This window comes from Saccostrea echinata, unplaced genomic scaffold (genome assembly GCF_033153115.1).
Source record: "Saccostrea echinata isolate AGI-Se365-2 ecotype Australia unplaced genomic scaffold, CSIRO_AGI_Sech_v1 ptg000056l, whole genome shotgun sequence".
Taxonomy (NCBI): Eukaryota; Metazoa; Mollusca; class Bivalvia; order Ostreida; family Ostreidae; genus Saccostrea; species Saccostrea echinata.
Window position 1 is genome coordinate 5,107,521 of NW_026889805.1, and position 18,516 is coordinate 5,126,036.

At 35.6% G+C, this 18,516-nt stretch overlaps 1 protein-coding gene across 1 annotated transcript; it reads right to left on the bottom strand.

The window, feature by feature from the left end:
• Positions 1 to 4,608: 4,608 nt before the first annotated feature.
• On the bottom strand, positions 4,609 to 14,617 carry LOC133173422 (mastermind-like protein 1). The gene is given in 3 exon segments (XM_061308404.1): positions 4,609 to 6,064; positions 6,066 to 8,021; positions 13,597 to 14,617. Coding segments are annotated over 3 exon segments (2,253 nt in total). The 5' UTR covers positions 13,843 to 14,617; the 3' UTR covers positions 4,609 to 6,013.
• Positions 14,618 to 18,516: the final 3,899 nt, after the last annotated feature.

Here is an 18,516-nt window from a genome sequence, read left to right on the forward strand (position 1 = left end):
CCCATGGGCCACAACGCTCACCTGAATAACTTTGGCCCTGCTGTTCTTCACAAGACGATCTTTTTGTAATACCTATTGTGGCCCCGCCCTACCCATGGGGGTCATGATTTTAACAATTTAAAATCTACACTACCCCAGGATGTTTCCATATAAGTTTCAGCTTTACTGGCCAAGAGGTTCTTGAGGAGAAAAATTTTAAAGATTTTTCCTATATATTTCAATGAAAAACTTGGATTCCCTATTGTGGCCCCGCCCTATCCCCAGGGGTCAAGATTTGAATAGTTTAGAATTTACGCTGCCCCAGGATGCTTCTACAAAAGTCTTAGCTTTCCTGACCAAGTGGTTCTTGAGAAAAAGATTTTTTTTCTATATATTTCAATATAAAATTGGATTCCCTATTGTGGCCGCGCCCTGCCCCCACGGGTCATGATTTTAACAATTTAGAATCTACACTACCCAAGGATGCTTCCACGTAAGTTTCAGCTTTTCTGGCCCAATGGTTCTTGAGAAGAAGATTTTTAAAGATTTTTTCTACATATTTCAATGTAAAACTTGGATTCCCCATTGTGGCCCCGCCCTTCCCCTAGGGGTCATGATTTTGACAATTTAAAATCTACACTACCCCAGCATGCTTCCACAAAAGTTTCAGCTTTTCTGGCCAGGTGGTTCTTGAGAAGAAGATTTTTAAAGACTTTTTCTTAGTATTTCAATGTAAAACTTAGTTTTACTAACGTGGCCCCGCCCTTCCCCGGGGGTCATGATTTTAACAATTTAGAATATACACTACCCAAGGATGCTTCCACAAAAGTTTCAGCTTTTCTGGCCCAATGGTTCTTGAGAAGAAGATTTTTAAAAAAAATTTCTATGTATTTCAATGTAAAACTTGGATTCCCTATTGTGGCCCCACCCTTCCCCCGGGGGTCATGATTTTAACAATTTAGAATCTACACTACCCCAGCATGCTTCCACATAAGTTTCAGCTTTTCTGGCCCAGTGGTTCTTGAGAAGAAGATTTTTAAAGATTTTTTCTACATATTTCAATGTAAAACTTGGATTCCCTATTGTGGCCCCGCCCTTCCCCGGGGGGTCATGATTTTAACAATTTAGAATCTACACTACCCCAGCATGCTTCCACGTAAGTTTCAGCTTTTCTGGCCCAGTGGTTCTTGAGAAGAAGATTTTTAAAGATTTTTTCTTAGTATTTCAATGTAAAACTTAGTTTTACTAAAGTGGCCCCGCCCTTCCCCTGGGGGTCATGATTTTAACAATTTAGAATCTACACTACCCAAGGATGCTTCCACATAAGTTTCAGCTTTTCTGGCCCAATTGTTCTTGAGAAGAAGATTTTTTTAAAAAAATTTCTATGTATTTCAATGTAAAACTTGGATTCCCTATTGTGGCCCCACCCTTCCCCGGGGGGTCATGATTTTAACAATTTAGAATCTACACTACCCCAGCATGCTTCCACATAAGTTTCAGCTTTTCTAGCCCAGTGGTTCTTGAGAAGAAGATTTTTAAAGATTTTTTCTACATATTTCAATGTAAAACTTGAATTCCTTTTTGTGGCCCCGCCCTTCCCCCGGGGGTCATGATTTTATCAATTTAGAATCTACACTACCCCAGGATACTTCCACTTAAGTTTCAGCTTTTCTGGCCCAGTGGTTCTTGAGAAGAAGATTTTTTAATGACCCCACCCTATTTTTGTCTTTTCTTGATTATCTCCCTTTGTAAGGGGGTTTGGCCCTTTATTTTAACAATTTAAACTCCCCTTTACTCAAGGATGTTTTGTACCAAATTTGGTTAAAATTGGCCCAGTGGTTCTTGAGAAGAAGTTGAAAATGTGAAAAGTTTACAGACGGACGGACGGACAGACGGACGGACGACGGACAACGGGTGATCAGAAAAGCTCACTTGAGCTTTCAGCTCAGGTGAGCTAAAAAAAAGATTCTTTATTCTGATTTTTGCCCCGCCCTAGTCCTAAGTCAAAAACATAGTTTGCAGATGTTTGCAAATTAGAAAGACTCTGTTACTTCTGAAATGATTTTTTTTTTTAAAAAATTTCCTTCATATTCCAATCTAAACCTTTGATCTATTGTTTCCCCACCCTACCCCTGGGGTCATGATTTGAACGATCGAACTAAACTATACAATATCGGGCGATGCTTGCAAATTACTTTGACTAGCCATGGCCCTCCTGATCTTTTGAAGAGATTTTTCAAAGATTTTTTCGTATATATTCCTATGTAAAACTTTGAATCCTTTGTGGCCCTACCCGTGAGGGCCATTTTTAACAAACTTGAATACACTCTATGTCAGAAAACGCTCACAGAAGTAGGACATTTTCTGATCCAGTGGCTCTGGCCAAGCTTTTTTCAAATGGCTCCACCCTTTTCTTATTTGTCTCCCCTTGGAAGGGGGGCATGACCCTTTATTTTTCTATAAACAAACTTAAATTGGATACTCTGATCCAAGTTTGATTGAAATTTTACAAAAGACAAACGTGTGATATGTCTACGCTAACGACAACGCCGAAAGACAACGGACAAATTTCGATCTTTCAGCATTTGACGCTAATCAGCTAAAAGTAAAATAAGATACTATATGATTGTTTGTGTGTGTGTTTTTTTTTTAAATGAATGACAAAGCAAGTATGTCCTAGGCTTTTCTCGGTATAGATTTTTTAAAAAATATATAAATATATATAATTGCATGAATTCAAAGAGATTGAAGAACAAATAAGTATACATTTCTACATGTATGGTCATTTACTGAAAGAAGAGAGAAGACCATAGTTTTATAAATGAACATTCAAACAATGAAGACGTGTTTTACAATCGTTTTTGTTCGCTTGTTTGTTTGTCATATTTTCATTCTTTCTGACATGTGCAGTTTAGTCTTGGTAAGGCCATCTAAGATTGAAACAATGCTAAGGTCTATTGCACAAAGCTGTCTCAAAGCCGACAGCTTCTATCAGATTCTGTTTTCTCTATTCCGAGGCTTTGATGCAATGATGGCATTTGATTTATTTTTTTAAAAAGTTTTCAGAAACGCATGAAATCATCAATAATTATCACTTTAAAAGGTTACATTTCCGTTTAAAAATAATTTTGAACATTATTTTATGGACATAACCGTTATAATATACCACGCCGTGGTAAATCCTCTCATTAATTAAGGTTGTTCAGTATTATCTCGTGTAGCCCGAAGACTTTATAAGGCCACTATAAATGTCAAAGGTTTCCAATATTTTAATTGATAGTTGTGACTGATTATGTACATGTACGCAAATATAACAACGTTTCTTCAGTGCGAAATATAAACTAAAATTCCCGCAAGGTGAATCCGAAATTTTGCCGTTTTAGATCAACACTGAATACGATCAACACGTCTGACCCATTATTCAACCGTTGACCAGATCTGGTTTCCACTCGGAACAAGTACTTTACAATTGAAAGGTCACTGATTAGAAAGAGTCACGGGTTCTCTAACTACCACTGTTAAGTATATGGCAGCCACTGCAGCGACGGAAATGTTATTATATAGATATAGAGCTATTTCCAAAGGACATATTCTCGTCGGAAAATCAACCAATCAAAAGCTATCCATTTTTAAGACATATAAAAACATTGTCTCCATTAATACAATCAATATATATGTATTCTAGATTAATTAAGTGTGAACTTTTGTACAATACTTGATGTTGTAGAAATACAGAATTGTTTTTTTATCACGTAAAAATTTATTTGCAATGCTCTCCGTTCAGCATATAAATTCTATCCGTGTAACTATTAGTATGATTCCCCTTTTGAATGCCAGGCAAAGGAAAGCATCGACACCCTTATACAGCAAAATTCGTTACAAAGCGACTGACAGCAATGTCCTCAATAATGTGAAATCGTTTATGTGTAAAATTATTGTTGGAAAATCCGGTGTATTCACCTGCGTTTCCTTTTACAAATTGCCAAGTTCATTTCAATTTCTTGAACCACGGTATTGAATGAATTCGCTTTCTAAGAGGGAAAGTACACGGACCTAACTTTAACGCTTGATGGACAGAACTATCGCTTCCTATTCCATACTTGCTATATCAATTACACTAACATTTGAATTTTTTTTTACAGATTAGAAGATTTCGTGATAACATCGGTGAAAGAGGTCTGTCGAATTCAGCGTTACCGTTTATCAACAAACAGTAAGATAAGAGCAATGCCAAGTTCCCTTTCCTATAGGGTAGTCACGTGTTCGTCACGAGTTAGCGTCTATGTTACAGAAAAAAAAAACATCTCTAGAAAAAAGAGATGAAATATTTTCATAATGCCGTGCATCTGCCTCTTAGTATCTTTTTTTTTAATCTTGCCACTTAATGAGCTGCCTTTCACAATCATAAAGGTGCTACCGAACATTCAGTAACCTTTAGAAGACACTCTTTCATTGTTCCAAGGTGTATTTTACTTAATTTAATGATGAAGTTCATTTTGAATAAACTGGTGGCAAATTGTCATTTTTTAAATGATAAAATGGTACAATTAAAAATTTATCTATCGTCGACTGTTCTAATATTGTATTTGATACCGATTGGTCTTGAATAAGTAATGCAATACCTATGTCTAATTTTAAAATAGATTTATTCAATAAAAACATTGTAAACAATCGATATGAAAAATACCTTACATAATACAACTTGATTTTTGTCAGATTAGAAGACAATAAAACATCAAATGTAAAAAAAAAAAAAAAAATACATTTTTGATTTGTCTCGATGTCATGTGTGATGTCAAGTCGCTCGAGAATTCTTTAATTAAATGTGAATGTGTCAAGAATATTCAGCAAATCTCGGGGAATAAATTAATTGCAATAAATTTCAACTGTCGACCATCGACTGAAATGCTAATACAAAATGATGCGAGAAGAGACTATAGCTCCCGTTATCTCTTTTCAAAAGGGCCGAGATTCGGCGCCTTCAGCGTTAGGCTCATAATGGAGAAAGACAATAAATAGAAAGCTATTTGGTCAATGTGTTCCCCATTGCTTAACGCTTAAATATCTCATTTCAATTTCTCACTGTCACACATACTTCAATTAGTCCGGTTTTTACGATGTTACTCGCTTGAAAACGGGTGGGACAAGTGCCCGCCGTTTTTAAGTTTTCTTGCCATATGTCGCGAGGTCAACGAAAGGGGTAAACAAAATAATGGCAACATGCAATACTAACTATATAATGTAGAGAAAGAAAAGCTAAACGCTACAACTACTAGGTTCGATTTAACCAACGTAACATATATCATAATAATATTATTACACTAGAATCATGGGAAAGGTCACAACAAAACTCGAAGAAAGGATGAAAACAGAAATCAATGCAAAACAATCAATACTGATCCGTTCAATTATTTCCAAACAAAACCTTAATTAAATGTGTAATTTACATTTTGGGGACATTCGGCTCATCGGAAATTTCTAAAAATGCATAACTAATAAAAAGATAAAATAAAATAACGAAGTTGTTTTCGATACAGAAATGGTCATAGTCCTGGAGGTAGATTTTTTTTAAAAAATGAAAACAAGTAACAGATCTAATGAATACAAGCACTTGAGTTAAAAATACACTCGACATTTCCTTCACAGAGTTAGGAAGCGCCGGAAACCTTGGGGTGCAGAGACTCCTGTCTGACTACTGGTCCAATATCCCATCATCACAAATATTGATGTCATTCAAAATCATTACAGTGCTTAACACTGCAGGACAGAGCGCCGCACAATCTCTGTTTCATCGTATCGATTATGTAAATATCACTTGCATCAAGCTGCATCTAGAATCATTTCAATTTCATATCTAAAGAGGAAATCGATGCATCTTCAATTATCTCGATAAATCAACGCTTGTCTTCTGACAATCATTTCCCGCCAAGAATCTCGTCCAGCCACGCGGCATCATTACTGGGATCCGAATTTTGTACAGTCATTGTATCCAAAAGTTCCGGATTGTTATTAGGTCCAGCACTGTCTAGTAGGTTTATAATGTCCTCATGATTTGATCCATTTGGTATTTGATTAGTCGAGTCCATATGTCCCGCTCGCATTGCCATTCTCTGTGACATTTGCATGCTTTGATGCATCATCATTGGGTGAGATTGCGGCATCATAGGTTGTGATTGCATAGAACCCATTTGCATGGGCCGTGCTGGTGGTCCCTGCATACCTGGCATACTAGACCCTCCCATACCATTTTGATTTGCATATTGATATTGCATCATTCCAACCTGCGCACTCATTTGCGGCATGCCAGACGACATTGGTTGTCTGGACATTTGTTGATTCAACATTGGTCTTGGCCACTCACTGCGGGGCTGGGAGATATTTAGGCCATCTGGACCTACGTTGACGTTTGGTGGTCGTTGATTACGCATGATAGAACTTGTGAACGTCGACTCGGGCGGATGCCTCTGAGGACGTAGCGGATGTGGATGGGCACCTGGATACGACTGTTGTCGCTGGATCGGATAAGGTTGATTGCCTTGTGGCATATCAGGCATGTGTCCACTACCAACTCTTTGCTGCATTGCAGTTACCTGGTGTGACTGCATCATACCATTTGGCATTTGTACACTAGCACTTTCAGATTTGATATGACTGTACTGTGCAGATGGCAAAGTACTGGTTTGGTTGACCATGTTCTGCATGGTCTGAAGTGGATTGGGGCCCATTTCTGCCCCTGGATACCCTTCAGGTGCGGATTGCTGCATTTTGTATTCTGGTGGGGGACGATTCATATACTGTTGCTGCTGCTGCCTTTGACTTTCTAATAGTGAACGAGCTTTTGCTTGTCGATCGCGACGCATTTTCTCTTGCATCATCTGCATTTTCATTTGTTCATTCATGTATTGAGAGTTTTGACTGTTTGGTCCCATGTTAGCTCCCGGCACACTGAATGACTGCTGCTGCGATATCGACATCTGCTGCGGTGGCTGTCTCATATGGACCTGTTGGGTCTGAGACATTTGCATTCGGCTGGCCCCGTCTGTTACTTGCACATGCTGTGTCTGGGTGATTTCCATTTGTGGAGATTGGCTGAAATGTGATTGGACTTGATTTTGAAGTTGTTGCAACGACGACTGGGGTTGCGTTTGTTGCACAGAAACGGGAACACTTGGCTGATAATGAGTGAGTGGCTTGGTACCATTATATGTTAAACCTGCCTCCGATTTTGACTGGTTAAACGGCACATGCCCATGCATATTATTCATATACGGTCCTTGGTTTGGATTGTAATGAGAAGGGGTAGGTGGGTCATAATTTGGAGGATATCCGGAATTTGGTGGAAATTGGCCAGTATCAGGAGAAATCTGGTGGCCAGGATATGGTGGGAAGGGGCCCGTGCCCGTGCTTTGATTTTGATGGTTGGCTGCTAACTGTTTCAATGTCTCTGCAGCCGGCAGTGTGCCTTCTGCCATGCTTGTCGAAGGTGCTCTATTAAAGTTCTGTAGGTGCGGCGAGTTAACTGGATACTTCGGGTTGCCATTGAAAATCGGCGAGTTGGATTCAATCTTGTTGGGAAGTCCCGGAGACTTCATTAAGGGATACATTTTTGTGTCATTACTGTTATTACTGTCATCCGAAAATTTACTTTGACAAATTTTCTCAAATTTGTTAATCTCCTCCAACAAATTCTCGTCCTGGTTATTTTCCACCATGGACCTCAAAATAAAGTCAATGTCTTCGTCGTTAATACTTATATTATCTGACGGACTGAGGTTCCCGTTTTCATTGCTACAGTCGTCGGGGCTTTGTTTTTGTTCGCATTTGACATTAGCGGTAGTTTCGACACTAGATTCTCCTTTGGAGCCGACGGTAGCGTGTACGTCAAGTTTTACGTTGTTATCCTGCTGTTCGATCCGCACAGAAAAGTTGATTTCGCTTGTGGTACCGTTGTTCGCCTGCTTTGCCGATGATCCCTCTGTGTCAGCGCCGTCTGTCGTCGATCCGTCGCCTTGGTTTACGTCTAATCTTCTCTTCAAGCGAGGCTATATAACAGAAAAGACACATTATATAAAATACAGCCACTAGCGGTGATACATTTGTGCATCTATACATATATTTAACAAAGTAGCACAGTTCTATACTTAGGGTTCTGCAATTCAATTGATTTAATAATCTTTTTTATACAATAATTTATTGCCTTACTCTTAAATATACATATATTTGAATAATATTTAAATAACTTATCGTGAGGAGAGGAAACGGACTATTATCTTCATAAAAGTAGGTCATAGAAATTGTTCACATGCTATCCTGACAACATTGTCAAAGATGCATTTTGATTTATGTCATATTCGTTAAGTATTTCAAGAAATTTTTTTTAGTCTAAGTCGCAACATCTAGCACAAATCATTTGAATATATCAGCCCAGATATCTAGACTTGAAACGTAGGATTCCTCGCTTACATGTATAAAAATGAGAAGGCAAGTGCATTGTCTGTATATATACATGTAATTATATATATCTGCTCCATATTTATCAATAATATCAAGTCTAGGAAATTGTGGGTCAACTATCGAGTGTGAAATCGGCTAATATATCGTGTGTCACTTGTTCTCCAACAACAAACTTTCCATCTTGCACTGCATTTAGTGGTCCTGCATCGTGTATGCACCTTTGTTCAGGTGAAACCCATCGGATGAGGTACATGTTAGCAACAGAATTCCTGTGCATTGCACCTCGAATTGAAGCACTTTGAATACCAGATTAACTCAATCTCCTGAAACAGGTGTTTTTATAAATATAGGATCTCCCATGGTTTGTGGTTGGATATTATTTTTATCCAACTAGTGTGTTTTCTATCCCCGAGCCTTGCGAAGAGATAGAAAACACACGAGTTGGATAAAAAATCATATCCAACCACAAAACATAGGGGATTCTTCTTATCATGACTTCACCACTTTCACACAAAAACAGGCGTCATACATATTGCATATTTTAATTAAGTTGCTCAATAAAAACAATAAGATATTTACATCAAGATTTATATTAAAAAAATAAAATTGAAATATTTCAAATTTTCAACCAAATACCAGTAAAACTTGAGGGATTATACCTATTACTGATAGACATTGTATCGTATTTTTTAACTTCTTAACTACTTTGACTTTCTGTACACTAATTTAAAAATAAAATATGGATGTTGAAAAAAAAATTATATAAAGGTGTAAATCTGGAGTTTTTCTATTTTATTTTCAACAAAAGTTACCATTCCTCAGGAAAAAATCCGAAAAATGTTCAAGTACAACAAAGTATTGATGAACAGAAATCCCTACTGATGTTTAAATGGGAAAATACATGCAAATAAAGTGTTTAATTAAATAAAATTTATGCTGAATTGATTACAAATTGAGATACAAATTTGATTTCAATTCAATTTATTTTAAATCTAAGGGTAGATAACACTATGCATGCAGAGTAAAGAGGGTCTTTGAAGTATACATTTATGAGAAAACTAACAAAAAATGCACAAATATCAATATTAAAATAAACAAGAGGCCCACAGACCACAACACTCACCTGAGTAGCTATGGCCCTTCTTGTTCTTTAAATAAGCAGATTCTTTTTCCTATACAGTCAAACCTTGTTATCTTGAACTACCAAATAACTTCAACATATCCATGGTATTCAAGATATCAGTATTCGAGATAGCAAAGTTCAACTGTATATTCCTATGTAAAACTTTGATCGCCCTTCATAGCCCCATCCTACCCCAGGGTTCATGAATTGAACAAACTTGAGTATATTCTGTGTCAGGAAGCTCTCACATAAGTTTCATTTTTTCTGGCCCAGTGGTTCTTAAGAAGAAGATTTTTAAATGACCCCACCCAATTTTTACTATTTCTTAATTATCTCCCCTTGGAAGAAAGTGTGGCCCTTCATATGAGCATACTTGAATTTGACAATTTCCAGAAATGAGGTTCTTTCAAAGACTGTTCAGTATATTTTCCATATAGACAAATATACATTTGCTTTTATTTAGCAAATCATATCTTGTAGCCAAGAAATGTTCTTTGGAAGATTCTGTCCCCTGTTTAAGATGAAACTGAATGTATATCTTGAGACCTTTTTGCATACTCATTCTGGGCATTTGTAGAAGAGTTAAATCTTAACTACAGTTAGATATTTTGATGACTATTTCAAACTTTACCCATATTGATTCTGCAATACCTTCACCTTACTGAGGCTGATCATCATTCTGTGGGCTGTTCTTTTTTTAAACTAAATTAGATCTACATCTCACAAGGAAGCTCTCAAAAACCACTTATTTCTATCCCTGACATTCTAAAGAAGTTGATGTTTAAATTGACTTCATCTTAACTTCCCTTATTTTACTTGTCTCTGCCTTGAGAAGGAGTGTAGTCCTTCATATAGGTTTCTTTTGCACATGGATACTATTTACCAAGTTTGATAAAATTGTCTAGTGAATCTGAAAATTAAAATAAAAAGAGAAAACTGGTAGAAATATGTTTGGCACACTTTGATTAGAAATTCTTACTCAGCATTTTGATCAGGTTAGCATCATACTAAGTGAGAATAAATTGGTTTAGCAAATTCCTTGTTTTCTTTTGGCTTCCCTCATAAAATGACATGGTTTGAAGAATCAAACATGCATCAATGGGAAATTAGACAATGACTGCATGCTAATGGAAACAAATACAATACAGCAGACATGTATATTTTCAAAACAAACCAAAGTAAAGTATAGAACAAGCAACAAACTTCTTAATTTATCCAGTTATATTCTATGATGAATTTTACTTTACATAAACTGTCATATTTAATCATTTTAGAATTTTGTTTTAGGGCAATAAACTAAATTTTGCATTATTTTTTTTCTCTTGAGGAAAAAATCATTTGGTCTGGGGAACATTCTGACTTGTTTGTGAGCCTTTGTGCAATCACTGGCCACATAGTTATACCTGATAAGCAAGCAGAGGTCATCAAAACCAAACATGCTGAGGAAGAAAGCAGCTCACTGCTCTACACTCTTAATTGGTGATATGATATTGAAGACAACTAAGTTTATCTTAGCAATTAAAATCCTGAGCTGCTTGTGCCGTTTATCTTGTTTATTTTGCCAAAATGATAAACCCAACTTGTTTCTCTGTTTTCAAAAGCATGGCTGAATTGTAGATCACGGCTTCATACTTTTTATTCAAATTTGAATATAAGTATACCTCTAAAGAAAAACTGCCATGTTTTTATTTCAATAATTTCACTTTTCCCTTAAGTATAGCATAAATGGGGCCAAGAATAAAAAATGATTTGTTTTATGTAGTTAGACTGACCAATCAAAAATGCCTCTACCCGATCATTTCTTCAGTAGTTTAAATTTTATTCTATTTTTTTTTTGGGGGGGGGGGGGGTTCCAGGGAAATACAGATTGTCTGAATCATGATTTATCATTTCTCTATAAGAAACTTTTTATGATTGAAAGTTTTAAAAGCAGTAATTATTAAATATGTCTACATCTCTGGTGTATAATGAAACATAAATAAATTTCAAAGTCTTTAGCTTTTATGACTATTAACAATATTTAGATAATTACAAAAAGAAAATTAGCTACATACCTACCCTCCTTCTAAAATGTAAGTCAGAGTACATCAAAACAAAAAATTTTTACCGATGGCCTGGTATTAGACATATGTTGCTTTACAGATGCATATAGTTGTTAGTCAAATCTCAAATGTGTTATAATAATGATTTTTTTTTTTTACTGTTTTAACAAATATTAATTGTGAAATATTTTTCTGTGCTTCGAAAAGGGATCTTTTAAACTACTTCTTTCTGTAAAAAGCAAGGCTCACTGAAGGCCTTATTTGAAGACTCTGTAAAATTGAGAAAAATGAAAACTGTGAAATTTTAGTGCAAAAATTCTTATATATCAATTGAAATCATGGCGACAAAAAAATCTATTAAAAATTGTGCAATTTTTTATTTGGGGGGTGGGGGGTTTGTTTTAAATGTATTATGACACCATACATTGCATCATTATCAATTCCAAAATGGCAAATATTTAGTACTTTTTTTTTTTTTTACTTCCAACCACTGCTCCAAAAAAGTATATATATATATATATATATATATATATATATATATATATATATATATATATATATATATATATACTTTTTTGGAGCAGTGGTTGGAAGTAAAAAAAAATATATATAAAGTATATATATATATATATATATATATATATATATATATATATATATATATATATATATATATATATATATATATATATTGATGAAAAAAAAATATTGAATTTATTAAACAAGTTTTAATTAGGGGATTAGGGGACAAGGAAATTTTTGCAGTTTATGAAAGCATACGTCTCTTCTTTATATTAATGTTTTAAATTGGACAGAGGGTGACAGTTGATTAATTGGTTTATAGACAAGACCATTTTATGCACAAAGTGTACTTAGCTCTTTCCAACAACTCTATTAAACTGAATAATTTTATCATTTATCAATGTAGTTTTTCTTAAATTAATAAAAATAAGAACAATTGCACAACATATAAATTCAGCAAAAAAAAAACAAATGGTAGTCCATTTTCTGATTATCATGCTGTGCATGTATTTCTTTTTTTAATTTCCCTTAAAATTACCTTTAAAATGGTTATTGTACCAATTGAAACTTTTTTTAGAGCAATAACGTGCACTATGACCTGACTATAGATTGTGGGAAGTTTCTCTCTATGCCTTATCATTACACTGCTGTACCTTTATTCACACAGAATCAGTAGGCTCTTCTATCCAGCCCTATTGTCTCTACCAGACAATGCTCTCATAAATTGTCAAACATCCACCAAATGTAATTGGTATACATGCTATACGCTTTACAAGCAATACACAATAGTTCTGGGTACAAAAGATGATTTTACATTACAAAACCTGGTGTATGCTAATTAAATTACCCTTAAGCATTCAAGAAAACAAAGGGTCTGATTAAATGACATCAATTAATTAATATCTCAAGATTTAGGTCAATTATAATTTGAGTGTTTGAAATGTCTCCGGAGTTCTTGCACTGAGAAACCCCTAATTGAAGAAAAAAATCCAACAAATTTTAAAGTGTGATTTCCGCAAGCACTTGTTCAAACTAGTTAAAATTACTTTAATATTACAAATTCACTGAGTGACCCTTGTCAATTAAAACTGGACAAACAAACCGCTGCCTAAACAGACCCAAATAAATGTTACTGATCAATTTCTGACTTTTAAACCACTGCTTACACTTGTGGCTGGAGCCGGGTGCGGATCTGAGAAACTGTCATTAGCCGTAGGACCCATTCCAAGGCAGGGTAAACGCTGTTCTCGATAACAGTTACACTAAAACAAACAATGGTGTGTGCATATTCTTGAAATTAATCACTTCCGTCTTCTGCTGAAGTATATATTTTTTTCTGGGGGGTGAAGCCTATACACTGAACACACTACTGACCTCGGTGTAACTTAATGACCGTGTGTAGGCCTAATGCCTCAGGACACATCTTTCCTTATCTTCGGACAATCCCTTGTACCTGTGAAATATGCACATACTTACAATTAGATTTGTCTGACTCCCCGCTGACTCCCGGTTGGCCTTGGATTGCTTGGACGCTTTCTTTGCTTTAGAGTCCAGCCACCTTTGCCGATGGCTCAGAGTCTCGAGCGATTGATGCTCGTAAATATTATTAATTGTATTGTCGTAATAGGTATTGGAAGTGTTGTGATGGCGTCTGTATTCTTCAAAACGACGTCTTAGCCGATTAAAAACATCTCGTTTTTTAGAAGAAGGAAAATCACCCATGCTATCCTTTCCAAACTTGGGATAAACTGAGACAAGTTTGTCTCATAAACATTCGCAGCATCAGAACGCTATGCAATGTCTCCCATTATATTGAAATCACAGATCCGTGCGCCGATCACAGAACAAAAACAATGTGCGTGGTGTGTTGTCTCTATTCCCGGAAACAGTTCCGATCACATCTTTGGACATCTCATCAATAAACAAATCTACCTCACTTCCCCTTTCCAATCAAGTGCAAATGATCCTAAATGTGTCGAAATAAGTTGTTTTATGATACGCTTTTTCTACTTAGGGCTAATCCATTGTAACTTATCAGGGGGAACAGCCTCGGTCGGCAAACCATTGACTAACTCGCTATCAGACAGGTCACGCGGCTAGCGTGTTCACATTTAAAGCGTTTTGATTTTCGTTGTAAATGCAGAAATTAGAACAATTTATTTATCCCACGATTAAAAGTCTTTGTCTTTATACCGTATGAGTTAATCGTTAGTAGGTGGGCTTTTATTTACTTATTATGACGCATGAAAGATCGGCTGCGGTCACGGATCAGTGATTAGTATATACAAGGTAAAAAGGGATATCGCGGATAATGGAAAGGTATTGAATGACTTCAGCGCGCCATTGTTCAGCTCAAGTTGGATTTAAAAAATTCATCCAAATCACTAGCGGTGTTACAAAAATCAACAAATCTTTTGATGGAAACAAAAGTATCGGTTGATTATGAGATTTAAACAATCCAGTTACTGAGAAATCCGCAACTTTTTAAATATAACAAAGACGTCTGAAATCCAATATTCGTTCTCATACATTAGAAGCAAGGGCCCAATTCAAAGTAATTATAAAGAAGAGAGTAGAAAAATTAAATTTTATGAAGTCTGCATAAATTGTAAAACTTCCTTAGTTAGTTACATGTATTCGGAAACGAACGTACATATGTACTCATATCCCACTTCCCTCTGACATACTTAGCGACTCCTTTACATAGCTGTATGATGATGATGATCAAAAAGGTCCACATTACAGAACACTCGCCTTCAAAATATAAACAAATAATGAATTTCAACGAACACTGACAATCCTCTTAAAACTTAATTATACAATTTAAGTCCGGCTCAAAAATTCTAATAACTAGATGTAATAAAATTCTAAAATAAACCAGTACAGAAGAATGTGGTTGAACAAACCATTTTAATTTTTCAACATGAAAGGTACCAGGCATGATGGCTTTGGTGCATGAACTTTTATGATTCAGAAAACTTGAATTTATTCTTTTGGAAAGATAAGGTAACTTATTTGACATGTATGGAAAATTCACAGTTAAACTTATGACTGAACGTTAAATAAGGAACGTTAACTTTTAGTCACAAGTATTTCAGTGGACGCTTTAGATCCAGGAAGACCACTCAGCTTGTCCGAGGTTTCCGAGTTAGTGAAATATGCCCGTACAAATCGGGAGGCCGTTACCCCCCCCCCCGTACTCTAATTTTGCCAATACATACTAATGGATACAATAGAAAACAAGTAAATTTATGTAATTGTATACGGTTGTGCCCCCTCATGCCAAGGTCAAGGGGGCACCTGCGGTGCAACTCTTGATATTTGATCAAGTTCAGTCTCATTCCAACCATAGAGAAATGTTGAAATCAATGATAGGACGTTACCTAGTTGACCTATGACTTTCATATTCCAAGGAACCCTGCCTAATTTGTATATCCATCTACTTGCATTACTTACTTTCAACATACACCCCCTCTTCTTCTCAGCACAATGGCGACGTAGAAAATTTGTATACAATTCAAACCAGACCTCGGATTACCGAACAATTTTAGAGCATTGTGGTCAAGGTCCCAAAAGACACTTTTTTGGAAGTAAATTTGATCGTCATTAATTGTTCCATCTATCTAAAAACCATCAACTTTATTGGCAAGAACAAACAACTTCAGTAGAGAAATGACATTTCTTAACAGATGAAAACAGACATCAATGTCAAGGTCAAATGGTCAAAATTAATGGTGCCCAAGGAAAGGCCTTCTCCCAAGAAATACACAGGTGAAATATAAAAGCCGAAGCACCACTCGTTCAAAAGTTATGACCAAGTTTTCCAAAAGTAGGTCAAACTCCAAAGTCAATTTCAAAGGGTAAAAGTTGTTGGTATCCAAAGGAAGGTCTTATCTATCACAAGGATAACACATGTGAAGTATGAAAGCCCTAGCATCAACCGTTCAAAAGTTATGGCCAAGGTTAAAGTTTTCAAAAAGTAGATCAAACTCCGAGGTAAAGGTCAAAAAGTCAAAGTTGTTGGTATCCAAAGAAAGGTCTTGTCACAAGGATTTCACATGTGAAATATGAAAGCCTTGGCACTAACCGTTCAAAAATTATGGCCAAGTTTAAAGTTTTACAAAAGTAGGTCAAACTCTAAGGTCAAGGTCAAAGGGTCAAAGTTATTAAAGATAGGTCTTGTCAAAAGGATTACACATGTGAAATATGAAAGCCCTAGCATCAACTGTTCAAAAGTTATGGCCAAGGTTAAAGTTTTCTAAAAGTAGGTCAAACTCCAAGGTCAAGGTCAAAGTTGTTGGTATCCAAAGAAAGGTCTTGTCACAAGGATTGCATATGTGAAATATGAAAGCCCTAGCACTTATTGTTCAAAAGTTATGGCCAAGGTTAAAGTTTGGTAAATTTTTGCAAAACTAGGTCAAACTCCAAGGTCAAGGTCAAAAGTTCAAATATGGTGGTACCCAAAGAAAGGTCTTGTCACAAGGAGTACACATATGAAATATGAAAGCCATAGCTCCAACCAATCAAAAGTTATGGGAAAGGTTAAAGTTTTTGCGGACAGACAGACAGATGGACGGACAGGGCAAAAACTATATACCCCCGAATCTTCGATACGGGTGCATAAAAAGCTAATTTACTGTCCAAATCCGGAGTTTTCCAGTGTTCGACCGTAAATCATCAAAAAGTGGGGCGGCAAACCAGCATCTAAAGCAAGATTTACTATAGCAAAATACTATACTCAGAAACTAGTGGGGGCGCCTCCACACCCCACACCCCCCTCCCGCGTTCTACGGGCCTGGAAAAGAAAATAAAATATACATTTTACCAAGAATTTCTTCAGATGTCATTAATGGCATTCATTTCCCCCGACATGATTCGTTATTTTGATGCTAGACAGATTTTAGGAATTTATTTACATTTTATTTAGAATTAATTAATTTTGAAAAACGGCCATATTCCGTATTAAATCGCAGTCAATGTTTTCATTTTTCTGTTTTTCTTCTTACAATGCATATATGATGCTACTTTCAATCAGTTTAAACGAACAAATCGAATGCTTCTTTTAATCTTAATTATCTGTTCTCTCTGGATGGGCTATAGGATCTACCCCAGCCTTGCAAGTTTTCCATATACATGCACGTACAATAAACAACACCGCCTACGTATTTCTTATATATTTCATTTGTACTAAACTGATTAACTCATTCAGAACATCAAGCAATTAAGAAAATCAACATTTAAATTGTATGTACTGATCATTTCTTAAAAAACTAATTCCTCTCCACACTATTTTGTATGACGAAAATGTCTGCCTCCATAAATCCTACTTTTTGCTTTCTAACACCAGAAGAAAAGTTAAGGATCGTAGTTTCGAACATTTCTTTATATTCATTAAATTTATTGCTTTGTTATTTTTTTATTTATTTGTTTGTTCATTTTCTAGCATACGGTATAACCCTGAAAAGATTGAAAGGCGCCCAATTGTTTAATGAGTTCTTAGTTTTCTAGTTTTAATTTAAAACTAGGGATGTCAACGAATAGTCGACTATTCGACCATCAGTCGAATGGACCGACGATCGAATAACGAAACGACATTCGAATAAATAAATTCAATAAAAGAGTGATAAAGAGTTGGAATTCTCATCCTAAAATTGAGAAACCGTCTTCCCTCAGACACAGTCGATAAGATAATTTTCCTCATTAAAAACTGCTGACTTTACATGTAGAAAGTACAGTGATTAGAAACGCTTCACTTCCGCGTGAATTATTGTCAATTAATGTGTTGTTTTCATAATAAAATTATCTCGCCATACTGCGCTTTCTTTGTAAAACTATTAATTGGACTTGATCTCATACCATGTACCCATAAAAGCCGTGACATGTTTGGACACTACGATAGTTATTATAAAATTAATATTCTTTTACATATTTTAAAGACATTTTGATAATTGGTACAAAAAGTATATTCAAATATTTAACATTATCAAGGTCACCGTATGTGCCCCCCCCCCCCATCACTTTAATAAGCTTTAAAAAAATATATCACACAGTCATTATTTATGCTTCCTAAAAAACCGACTTTACAGACCAATTTATGAACATGATTGACGGTGAAATCCTACATTTTGGAGAAATTAACGGTCTATATTAAGTAAATATAAACACGCTATCCACATTTTAAGTCCATGTGAACATCTGTGTGTAACATTTTATGTAACTTTTTAATCAATTTAAAAAAAGGGGGGGATTTGGGATTTGATATGTGATGTACCAGTGAAGTTTGAAATAAAATTTTAGTTTCCGAAAAAGTTTCGAATATATTCGACTGTCGTTCGAATAATGCAATCGAATATTCGACTAAAGAAAATAAATATTTTGACATCCCTATTTAAAACT